Source organism: Dicentrarchus labrax, unplaced genomic scaffold (genome assembly GCF_905237075.1).
Source record: "Dicentrarchus labrax unplaced genomic scaffold, dlabrax2021, whole genome shotgun sequence".
NCBI lineage: Eukaryota > Metazoa > Chordata > Actinopteri > Moronidae > Dicentrarchus > Dicentrarchus labrax.
In genome coordinates this window covers 14,479,226-14,491,779 of record NW_026136709.1, presented here as the reverse complement: position 1 = coordinate 14,491,779, position 12,554 = coordinate 14,479,226, and the positions used below count along the sequence as shown (strand labels likewise).

The 12,554-nt window shown below is 39.8% G+C and overlaps 1 protein-coding gene across 2 annotated transcripts in view; it reads right to left on the bottom strand.

Moving 5' to 3' along the window:
• The window catches only part of vill (villin-like), a 13,380-nt gene extending 826 nt beyond the window's left edge, over positions 1-12,554 (bottom strand). Inside the window, exons 1-20 of one of the 2 annotated variants that reach the window (XM_051410793.1) lie at positions 12,359-12,554; positions 11,182-11,220; positions 8,127-8,210; positions 7,929-8,003; positions 7,627-7,826; positions 7,100-7,208; positions 6,656-6,766; positions 5,482-5,687; positions 5,306-5,384; positions 5,115-5,213; positions 4,790-4,943; positions 4,348-4,448; positions 4,079-4,216; positions 3,811-3,969; positions 3,325-3,504; positions 3,028-3,173; positions 2,456-2,600; positions 1,206-1,394; positions 926-994; positions 417-749 (exon numbers count right to left, since the gene is read on the bottom strand). In XM_051410793.1, coding sequence (XP_051266753.1) covers positions 417-749; positions 926-994; positions 1,206-1,394; positions 2,456-2,600; positions 3,028-3,173; positions 3,325-3,504; positions 3,811-3,969; positions 4,079-4,216; positions 4,348-4,448; positions 4,790-4,943; positions 5,115-5,213; positions 5,306-5,384; positions 5,482-5,687; positions 6,656-6,766; positions 7,100-7,208; positions 7,627-7,826; positions 7,929-8,003; positions 8,127-8,210; positions 11,182-11,220; positions 12,359-12,403 — 2,661 coding nt within the window. In that variant the 5' untranslated portion in view covers positions 12,404-12,554. The remainder of the gene's footprint in view (positions 1-416; positions 750-925; positions 995-1,205; positions 1,395-2,455; positions 2,601-3,027; positions 3,174-3,324; positions 3,505-3,810; positions 3,970-4,078; positions 4,217-4,347; positions 4,449-4,789; positions 4,944-5,114; positions 5,214-5,305; positions 5,385-5,481; positions 5,688-6,655; positions 6,767-7,099; positions 7,209-7,626; positions 7,827-7,928; positions 8,004-8,126; positions 8,211-11,181; positions 11,221-12,358) is intronic. The other variant, XM_051410794.1, reaches the window with a different exon arrangement.

Genomic DNA, 12,554 nt, shown 5'->3' with positions numbered 1-12,554 from the left:
TTGTAGTTACTGGTGTCTCCTTTCAGTCATTTTCCATCTCTTTTTAGTTTTGAGTCTTTTTGTGTCATTTTTCACTTGTCTCTTTCTTATTTTTTGTCTCTTTGTCATCATTTTGCATATCTTTGTAGTAGTTTGTGCCTGTTTCATTGACACTCTGTAGGTGAAGCTGTTGATTTAAAACTTTTTTTTTAAAATGTGCCCCAATGTGTGTAGACAAACATAGATCTACAGGTACATAAAAGTCACATGAATTCTGATATGACTGTTCACATTGAGGTATCTGATTAGGACCACATAAGAAATTGGCCAAAATCAGAACTGGAAAAGATCCGATCCTCATGTGGTTTGTGGTGTTCACACTGTGATAAAAAAAAATGTTGGTGCCATTTGCACCAGACCCATAATTCTGCACCCACCTCTCTTTGGCTGGGGTCCACTCCCTGCGGCAGCTCACTGGGAGATTTGTTGATGAGGAGCTCTGGGTCCAGATACATCCCAGATCCTCCAGCAGAGGGGGACACCGTGCCACCAGCCAGGGATGACGGACTGAAGTTAGAGGAAGGAGACAGGTTCATGGACACAGAGGTTTGGGCTCTCTGGGTAGACGGGCTAGTGGGAGTAGAGGGTCTGGGGGACAAATCACCATGGACCCTGTAGACCGGAGGGGAGCTCATGGGGCCTCCTGGAGCCCTGTAACCACCTCCACTAATCCCAACAGGACTCTTATTGAGATTAGAGTTGTTCAGATCCTAAAGACATATGAAATCGGTGAGTGAAATCATATTTTTGGAAGATTTATATATGACATTTGGGAAAAACTGGGATCAAAACTGTTCACAAATTATCACACAGAGACAACATTGCATTTGTGATATTAGTACATTTAGTCAATTAGTGGTAGGATTAGTGTCAGTCAATCACTTACAACAGTGATCTGTGAGAGAGATGCTGCATCACTCAGCTTTTTTTTCATTTCCTCATAGGAGTTGCCTCCCTGTTGAGAAGATCAAGTGAGCCAGGATTGAAAATTAGTAAGCATGCAGGGTCGTCTTCATCTTCAAACAATCCATAAAATCATCGCTCGCACAAAATTATTCATAGTATTCATGTGACATTTGTGTCACTCTTCCATAATCAGTGTTGGATGTAGTAGTCATGCTGCATTATTGTATTAAAACCACAAAAAGAGGCTGTAACAGACTCACACTCCACTTATGTGGGTCCCATGCACTGAACCATCCGGTGAAAGTGGGTGGTTCGTATCCCTGTTTGACAAAGATGATGGGAGTGTCGGGGTCGCGGCCTGCTGGGTGTGTCCTCAGGTATTCCTGCGCACAGTTCCACGCCTCCTTGGTCTCGTACTGGTTGGCTGAGTTTCCAACCCACAAGAAAATCTGATGTGATTTGGAGAAAGAAGGAAAAAGAGAGATATATCTCTTCTAGGTCACTGTGAGGTTCGTTTAATCAAGTCCTTCCATTCCTTTACACTTGTATTTGAGAGGGAAATGTTGCATTTTTTTATCCACTACATTTATTTGACAATTTGGCCGTAGGTACTGGCTATTTTGGTAAAACAAACTCAAAAAAAAGGTTAAAAAACATGATGCGTTGTTCACTGAAATAATCTTCCTCTTATCTGAAGTCTTTTTTTAATCATTTTTTTCTTTCCATTATTCTAGTCACTTATTTCTTTCTTGTTTCAACATGCAGACTAATTTCTAGAAGTTTTTTTTAAACAAGGTTTAAACTGAAAACATACAACAATATCCTCACTGCAATGCAAATCAAAGTTTTTAGAACTCAATTGTTGACAGAAATGTCTTCATAAGGACGCAGTTAGCCTAACTTAGCACACAGACTGAAAGCAGTTTGCCTGGCTCAATCCAAAGGTTGAAAATAAGCCTTCAAGCAACTCCAAAGCACACTAATTAACAAGTTAGTTTATTTCATGCAAACAAATATCAAAATGCGAAAACAACAATTTGCCGGGGGTTGGACAGAGCCAGGTTAGCTGTTTCCCCCCTTTTTTTTGAGTCTTGAGTACGCTAACATGAAGCTTGCTGGCTGCTGGCTGTAGATTTATATTTACTGGATGAATATATGAGAGTTTTATCAGTCGCCTCAGCTAACTCTCAGCAAATATCAAACTAATTTCTTTAAGTGATTCAACCTGTGCTGTCCCTCCCACACAACCTCTCACATAGAAACAATGAACACTTCAATACCTTTCAACCTGTTTACAGTGTTTGCACTTGACATTTCCCTTGTAAGCCGAGCATTTTCTTCAGAAGAATTTAGCTTTTTTAGTTTATTAATACTTTCTTTCCATTTTCCTTTTCAATACAACTCATCAAGCAAATTAATCCTTTATTTCACAGCTTGTTATTTCTTTCCGGCCAGAGGATGCATTTCTACATCTACCTAAAGTCTGATTTCAGCTCCTTTGGTCGCTCACCTCCTCCCAGGTGTCCAGCAGCATGACGTCCTCCTCGTCCAGGTCAATCTGGGCGAAGTCGTCCACCTCGGTCATCCTAAACTGGCCGGTCTGATTGGAGCATTCAAACAGCCGGGGACTGTGAGGAGGCTCCTCCCTCTGCAGTCTGAAACAACACAGAACTCGCTGCCATTACAACTGTATAATCTGCTGTGTGTGTGTGTGTGTGTGTGTGTGTGTTTAGGGAGGGGGGTGTGCAGACTGTATTTCATTGGCTTCAGATGACATTGGGAATATTGGACTGACCTTGATATAAATATAATCCATGCAGATTTAAATTTAAGCTTATTAATGTTTCAAAATATAATTAAAGAGCATTTGGGATGAGTTTTGGAGACAAGTCCTTGTTTATAGGTCATTGTGATTATTTATTTTTTACTCAAAAGGAAATATTGAATGCTCATATTCATTAATATGTGGCTGATGAAGTGTCATTGAGCAAGAAACCCAACCAGCCACAGATTTCTCTTATGATAATGTCACCAGAAAAAGGCCTAATTTTAAGGTGTGATGTTGCTGCTGTCTGTGTTTACCTCTTGTCACTGGCATAGGGAGCCTTTCCTCCCAGAGCTACCCAGAATTCAGCTGGCTCCTGGCCCTCCATCACCACCTGCTTGTCCTGCTTGGACAGCACATCAGACATCGCTCTCCCCATCACCCTCTCATCCCCGCTGCAGCCCTGGAGACCGACAGAGGCAGACATCAAACAAACACGGACTTGTGTGAAAATGAACAACACACAAACATAAATTCACTTTTTTTATTCCTTAAAGTGGCATTCATATGAGGCTTTTGCAGCTTGTTATAGTATCCCACAACAAAGCACATACCTTCCCATACCACAGGTAGCATATTTGGTCCGTCTTCAGCAAGAAAACATCATTGGTGTTCAGAGACGAGGCCCTCGCCTGCAACTCGGTGGCCTTGGTGTTCAGCTCATTAGTCCCTCTGACCTGGAAGAGCCGGGCACCTCCATCAGGGTTGACCACGCCAGGTCGGCCTGTACCACCCTAAAGATGCATACACACATAAATACATAAAATTCACAATTGAAATGCACAAATATGCAAAAAGATTCAGGTTTTTACCATCTTTGCTTTTCTTTTAATTGTAGTTTGTATGTGCATTATTCTGACAGTGTAAGATTAAAGTCTTTATGAGTTTTGTCTTATGCAATACTTTTCCCTTGAGAAATAAATATTGTATTGCAATAATAATTCCTCCATCTTTCCACTGCTATTGCACACACAAACAAGATATGGACCTTTGTTGTATCTGAGCATTTTGTAATAAAGGAAAAGTGAAAGAAATCGAACCTCAAAAATGATGAGTTTGCCTTTGAAAATAGCCAGGAAGTGGCGGGGCTCCTTTCCCATGACCACCCTGACCTGGACCGGGGCTCCATTGTACTTGTTATCGATATTGACAGCCTGGTAGGCGCAAGCTGTGATCTCATCTTTAGTGGCATGACGGCCCTGGTGTAAGACGGACAATAAGATCAAGTTAAAGCTGTTTGTTTTTCATTTCTCAGAGCCAGAAAGAGAAATAAAACAAGGCAAATATTCCTTCTGTAACCATACTGACCTGCCACATGTAGAGTATGTACTGCTGCTGGCCTGATCTTTGATATGTGTACAGCACCAGGTAGCAGTCTCCTCCATAAAACTGTCCATAAGTACTCGGATTTACTTCAGCCAGCTCCAAGTTCTCAATACGCCACACCTCAATACGACATGAAAATGAACAAAAAGTTTCAGCATTCTTCCACTCATGAAACAGATAATACAACTGTCACTGAAGTTAGAGGTCAATTCCCTTTGTGTTAGACAATGTTTCTGCATCTTTTTCCTCACCTTAACATCTCCAGAGGCGTCGTCCACCATGCGCTGCTGTGCTGCCAGTTCGGGACGAGCGTGGAGCTCCATCACGTCAAACTTCACTTGGTCTACCTTTGCTGTGTGGAGCATTAGAAATAAATAATTATATACAAACAAAATGTATCATCTATTCCTGAAACAAAAAATGACCTATAATAAGCTCTTTTATTGTCACATGGTTATATTATATATTTTGTCTGTATATAGTCATAATCATTGATTTCATCTTATTTATGCTCCTAACATTGCACACTTTTGGGTCTCCATATACTGTAGCTGTCCACGATCATATTCATAAATTAAGTCTTAATTTTCACCTGCTAGCCACTATGTGTGCACAAAGTGTCTTCAAAATCTACTTCCACAGCTGCTGTATCTGACCCAGATTTGAATTAATTAAAGGTTATGTAGAGGTTACCTATCTTTCCCACACTGTAGGTGGAACCAAGACCTTGAGTTTGCCCTTTATCTCTCCAGGATTTGAACAAGTGCTTGAACATTGCCGACTCTCCTCCCTCGGTCATCACCTCCACACTGGTGCTGGCTGGGTAGTTCTTTGCTTTGATATAGCCCTGGTAGAAAAGAGGAGTGGAGTATCTTTTTCATGACAAATTATTACTATTCAACTTGGTGACCGTGGCAGCTGTAATATTGAATAATTATAGAGTAAAAAAAGAGCTTTATCTTGGGTTCAAGGACTTCTGATATATAGGAGTGTACATGTAGTTATTTAGTGAACTCACCATTGCCCTGTTGAGAGCTTCCCGCCGCTCCTCCTTGGAGGCCTGCTTTCCTTTCCACACCATCACACTGGAGCCTCTCTGGTCCGCGATGTAACAGTCCTGGCAGTGTGAGAAAGAAGAAACAATGAACAATGAGACAGGACTCATCTTCTACAATAACCGTGCCTAAGGAACATGTTTGGAAGGATTACAGAAGAGTGCAGAAGGTCTTGCGTAAGAGGCTGCGTGGCCACTTCCTGAACCACCAGATTCCCGCTGTTTTCGAACACGCTGAGGAGAAACACAAAGAAAAAACAGTGTTTGATTTTATTAGAATATTCCCAACATGTTGTGTCAATGATGCAACAGATGTAACTCAAGTCCTTACTGGTAGAGTCTGACATTGTTGTTCTGCACCTGGTCAGGTTTGTCATCAGGTGTGGCCTCCTTCAGCTGCCCGCTTCTCTGACCGAGTACCGCCATCATGACTTTCATCAGCTCTGGGGAGTCCCGCTCATCTCCTCCCTCCACGATACCAATCTGAGCTCGACCTCCCCTCTCCCTGTCCCGGATGTCCTGAGCCAACAAGACCGCCTGCAAACAACGGAAGAAAGAGAAGGAGAGGAGAGGAGCTTAATATTTAACTTCATATCTTCTACAGTGAAGATCATTACCCAACCTTGAATACCTTGAAACAATTTATTGCTATGACAGAGAAATAATCTATAATTTAAATTTAAAACACATTAAAGAAGTGGATAATGATACCCTCTGTCACAACCTTCAACTAACTTATTTCCCTTTTGCAGTTATCTTTTGACACTTGACAATCAAATGCTGTATATATAGAGCTACATCAATTCAATTAAAACATAACTTTTTTTATATCTGCAAGAGCAATTCATCTATATTTGCTGTCCCTACGATGGTGTTTTCAATTTCCCTTATTTTATTTGGTAGGAATTGTTATTGCATTAGGTTAGTAACCTCATTCACATAGAAGAAAATCTAAATCAAAAATAATGTTTTTGAACATTAAGGTTTTCATATTAATTATTTTTTTTTTTTTACATGGACACATGTGCCCTTTGCAGTGGTATAAAGTACCACAGCCCTGATTATTTGCACCTTTTTTATTAATGCTACAAAAAAGATTTTAACCTTTTCTCCACTTCAACCGTTTTCAACTGCAGAATGCTTACATTTTTATTTTTTGTTGTTCAGGGGCCGATAAATTCATGGTGTGGCCAGAGGGTGGAATGGAGACTTTAAGGGGGTGGCAGAAAAATATGCTGATTTGATGGTAAACAATCACATATCAATATTTTTTTGGAAAAGCCCCCAAATTAAGATATATTAACTAAAAGTGGCGTTAGAAATCAATAAATTGTTTTATTTCCAAATATTCAGACCTTTTTTCATTGTACTTAAGGCCTAACTTTGTCTATAATGTGGCCATAACAGATCATTAAATTAACTTCCCCTTTTTATTATATTTATTCTAAATAAATGTGTTAAACTTAATAACATTTGACATCGGAGCAATCAGAGTGGAGGATTACCTTGAGCTTCTCTCTCCTGTTGCTCTGAGGGCCGTTCCACTGCACTATGGCTTTCCCCATGTCCAGCAGAAATATATCTCCATTGTTAAAGCTGTTCCATGACACCTCAACCTGCACATGGAGTGATGGAGGCTTATCAGATACTTTCCCTTTATTCGAATGTGCAGTATGAGCTGTCGTAAAACCAATTAAAAAAGCATTCTGAGAAACAAATGATGTTAACATAGTGAAATATTAATTAAACACAACACAGTCATTGCACTCCTTAGGCAATTAGCACGTACTTTGACAGCTATGACAACAAGCACGCCATTATTTGTTTAAGAGGGAGTGCCAACACCCCTCATAGTGTGGCTGTGTGAAGCCTGTGATAGCTCCAGTGGGAGGTACTGGGCAGGCAGCAATAATCCCTGACACAGCCACTTTATATTCCACTCTGCATACCTCTCTCGCCGTGACATGCTTCCTCCCTTTGACGTGCAGCAGTCGCAGGACGTTGTAGACGTTTGTGTCAACGTGGTGAAAACCTGAGGCCACTCCACCCTTCTTGTAGCTGCGGAGAGATCATTGTACATTTCCAAAGTTCATGTGTAATAAAACCAGACTGGAAGCAGGATGAACGCAAAAACAGCTGAAATCATGTCATGTTTTGTTCATTTTGAAAATGTACCTCAATGTCCTAAGACCATGAGGCAAGAACAAAATGAAAAGACAGAGGTTAATGAACTGGGCGAGAGAAAACTGTGTTTTCTTCAACAAAACAAGTGTAATTTGTGTCATAATGATTTCATGCAAAAGGATTACTGTTGTAAGCAATGTCTCAGGAAGATTACAGCATAAGTGTGTTTGTGTGTGTGTGTGTGTGTGTGTGTGTGTGTGTGTGTGTGTGTGTGTGTGTGTGTGGGACTCCTTCTCTTTATTTGGTCACCACCCTTTTCGAGTTCACATACCAGCCCCTTTCATTGACTCACATGAGGCCATTTTTGAAGTAGCTCCTGAACCGAGGCGACTCGTTTCCCTGCACCTCCCTGTGCTGGACTGGACTCCCACCCAGATACTCGTCCAGCTGGGTGACGAAGATGGCTGCCGCACCTTGCTCATCCTGAGAGGAGGCGTTTCCTATCCAGAAGTGGATGTCTGTCGACTGGCCTGAGCTCTTATTCTCACTTATCTGGTGAAAAAAACAGAAGGAGACGCGGATTGAAGACCCACACTTGCACATGCCTTCATTAATGCTGTAGCCTCTTGGGAAATCAGCCAGTATTGTACTCACATAAAGAACAATGTAACAGTCTCCCTCAAAGAAGTTACCAAAGCCTTGGGACGAAACAGGCACCATCTGCATGTTCTGAATAAGAAAACAAAAACACGTGAAATATTGTGAAATCCTACACAAAAACAAGAATTCAGCGCACCACACCCTACTTAAAGTAGAGCAGTGTGACCACAGTAATGTGAGGATAGGACTTACATTGATGGTCCATATCTGCAGGCCTGCTTTTCGACTGACATTTCTGAACGCGTCTGGACTGTCATCACTCATCATTCTGCTGAACTGAAACAATGTAAGGCAAGAAACAGTGAGATTTATCGCTGTTTTTAATTTGCATTGAAAGCTCTTCATCATATGCTTTGTGTAAAGAAATATAGATATATGTACAGATGTTTGATTTATGCAATAAGACACGTTTAAGGTAGGTGAGATGTATGAAAGGAAAGGTAAGCTGGGAAAATGCAGGTGGGTGTGGGAATGTAACTAAGTACATTTAGTCAATTATTGTACGCATTTTTAAGGTACTTGTAGTATTACTACATACATTGAGTACTTCCATTATGAGTAACTTTACTTTACAGATGTATACATTTTCATATGTTACACAATATTTTATCTTTAGTGCACTGACTTTACAGCTATTACTTGCATATTAAATTTCAACATAAAAAAATGCTACTTACACATTAATAATCCAACAACATAATACATAACAATAACACCTTTATTGCTTATTCCTACAATGACAAGCATCATTTGGAGTCATGTTTCTGGCCGCCTAATGAATGTAAGTCCAATCTTTTCCATCTTTTAGATCCGTTTTTGGGCAGGTACTGTATAGTTAGTTTTAACATTTTTGCTAAAAAACAAACAAAATAAACCACCTCCTGTAATAAAACCAAAACAAAGAGCTGGAAAACACTAAAATGAGCTGAGGGGAAGCTGCAGAAGATTTGAATGTCAGAACATAAATAGCACATTAGAAAACACATATTCAATTGTAACTCCAAAGTACTTGAACATACAAACAAATTTGAAATTTGAAGCCTCCTCCTCATCATCGCTCAGCCTCACAAGTTCCCTGTTCATCTTTTCACTGGAACCAGATGTCTCTAACACGACAAGTGAACCATTTCAAAAGATTGGATCTCTGACAGCGAAACACCTCTAATCCCCCTAATGAGTGTCAGCTTGGCGCCATAGCAACATACAAGTTCTGCAATCAGTGACGCTTAAACTGCCTCTTGACTCAGATATCAGAAACAACAGCACTGATAAGCAAACACACTGTATCACCAGCTGTGCCAAGAATATAGGCTTAGTGATGACATGATGTATGGAAACAGGCTTGGTGGGATGTTATGCTGCCATCATGAATGCAAATATAGGATCCATGCATATATGATATGATTGTCAAATAGCTGGAGGAGCTGTGGTTGCCATTATTCTCCAGGGAAATAGCCCTGCTATATTTCACAGTAAGCTTTGCTCCGGGTGTAGGAATAAAATGTCTCTCCGGGCAGTGATTGATGGAAAGGGTGGTGTAAGGTGAGGCGAGCTAGATCAAGTCACTTGCACTATACCAGGATGTTAACCACACCCTTTATTGATAGTATCAAGGTTCTGGTATTCAGGTGATCAGATAAAGAGGTGACACATACAAAGCAAACAGAATAAAAAGGGTTGAGATTTAAATTAATTGATAGGGCTTGGCTAAAGTTGCAAAGTCCTACGTCATGTGGCTTTTGGTGATTAAGTCTGAGGAGGACTGAGAGGGGAAGAAATACTGAGTCATACTGGAATAATTTCACTATATATTAATGTGTAATATAATACGCAAAGAGCTGTAGTTCTATCGGGATCTTTAAAACAAGATTATTTGACTTTAAATTAACAGCAGCTGTGAAAAATGAACACTTATGGCATAATAGTGAATTCTTAAACATTGTGTAAGTAAGTAAGTAAAGAGTAATTCATAAAATCAGTCCACTTACATTTACAGCCATATGTATCTTAAGTTTTCTAACAACATTAATACTAGACCAAGTGTGGTGGCAGCAGCTTAACTCCTAAATGTATTGAACTGAGAAAGTGGCTGTTTTGTTGCCTTTGAATTTTAATTTCTAAGAGGAAAAGTTACTTGAAAGTCGAACTGAGACGTCTGCTACAAGCTGCCCAACTCTGAAATCATTGGCTCTTTACATTATATAAAAATATCCTTGATATTGTTATAATTATGTATTATATATAATTTTGTATTATGTATCCTTTTCTGTATGATTCAATTGTGACCTGCCAACTGCTGGTGAAAAGTAGCTTTACGCTAACTCTGGTACAACATAATGGTAATGCTTATTGTAATACTGTACCCAAAAACAAACTTGGGAGACGTTACATTTTCCAAATTATGATGCTAATTGTTACTTTAAAAAAAAAAAAACATATACACATATATTGCCAATTCACAAACTTTTATTGACCACTTTGATTTGTCATCTGGGCCAAGGAGAGGCCACACCTATGGAGACTCCACATATCAAACTGTAACTAAAATAACGCTCAGTATGCGTGTAATATTTGATAGTGTATCATTATGTCAATAACTATCTGTAAATCAAAACATTTAATCAAAACAATCTGATTTATTTGTGATAATAAAACCGTTTAAAGGAGTTTATTATCAATTACCTACATAAGCTTTGAAAATTCTGGGTGGAGAAGAGAATGAGTATCTCTCTCCTCTCCTGAACTTTTCTTTAATCGATTTATTGTATTTATTTGACTTGATCACTTGACTAAATGGCGTTTCTCACTGCCTGTTACAGAAGGCTTCTACTTCAACTCCCTTTTGTGAGTGGAAAAACAACCATTGTGCTCTGCAACCTGATCTCGCACAAAATAAATGACAAATTCAAACAAACAAATTTCTGAATAACCAGCGTTGCTTCCATTACTGTGACAGGAAAGACTGGTTCCACTTCAATTAACCTGCGGTGTCCACTGATTCAGCACACACAATGAGCTTTGTTGATGCTCTAAATGGATCCTAATGTGTTCATCTCCATTTAACATGAAATGATGTAGGTTTAAAAACCCCACATGAAGTCTGTTTTAAAGAATCTTTTTAACAAATATAGAAAAAGAAACAAATAAAGATGTTCTTTACAAACTGCAGTGATTCAGATAAAGGAAAACAAAAACTAGAGAGATGTTCAAAAACACTGAAAACAAAAATAAAAAATATGGATCTTACCTTTTGTTGTGTCTGGCGAAATGAAGGCCTGGGTGTCTCCTACAAGTTGTGGAGGTAGATTAGTGAAATGTTGTCTTTGTACAATGTAATATCGCTGGCTTTACCTCCTCTGTGCGAGCTGGAGTGTGTGTGGCTGAGAGGGCTGGGTGTATTTGTCTCCACACCCAGGTCTGAACACACCTGCAATTTCCTGTCTCGATGTTTACACTGCAATGACCTTAAATACGCCTGGTCTTAGATTGTTTCTAGGTCCCCTCAGAGAGAAAGGGTGTTTTTAATGTGGAGTTTCTGGCTTGTTTTAAGGATGAATGAAGGCAGACAGACAGGTGACACATTAAAAGATCCTTGAGAAAATCATCTACAGTACCTGGATTGAGATGGACTCAAGCCTCACTCGAGGTCCTGATTGTGCTTTAGCTGGAGTTGTGTTTATGTTCGACTGAGCCTCTTAGCAGCACAGCGGGCATTACAGGGGCCACTTGACACCAATTATTCATTTCACAACTGTTACAACTAGCAGATGGGGGAATTGGACTCAAGGAGCTCCGAGTGGTATTGGAAAGGAATCAGAGGCTTTCTGTGGCTAAATCTCTCATTCTGTGCCTTGTCGCGCAGACACTCGAAGAAGGAACGCTTGACATTATTGAAGGTTTACAGCTCTGGGCGTTGATCTCCCAACAGAGAAGACATTGGCAGCTGGTGTTTACATTTGTTTGCTCAATGTGGAGATGCATTAACACGCTGCAACCAAAGCGATTTGCACACTTTTTGAAGTGATAGGATGAGTCTTTGGATGTTGATCCTTAGTCAAACACTGAATTGTTATGTAAAGATACAACAGAAATAAGTTGTGGGTGAGCTGCTTGTACAGCTAAGGATAACCTTGAAGCTGACAGATCAAAAATGGAAGGCCCTATTAATATTTCCCCCGCCAACAAACTGTGTGAACAATCTGTATATTTCTTCTGTTGCATGTTGAAGTCAGTGTATGAATCATGAATGAGGCTCCCTGCTGTTTTCGGTTCAGGGATACATCTATTACACTCCTCAGATGTCTTTGTCTTATATAGTTCACACAATCCCTGTCAGGGAGATCTGGAAAACACATTATTACATAACTAACCTGGTTTTCTTGTTAACCAACAGCTTCAAATCAACGGGCTTAAGGTTTTCTTACCTTTGACCACGGTTTCTCATTTTCAGATTTCATCCAGGACTCCATTATGAAAATATGATCATTTCAACAACGTGGTGAACTTCAGTCCCCACATATCTGAGGAACAAGTGGAAAATGAAAAAAACTTGAAAAAACACAAGAGCTCTTAAGGCTTGAACAAGAGGCTCTGTAATGCCTAATCCACTGCTGCAGTTAA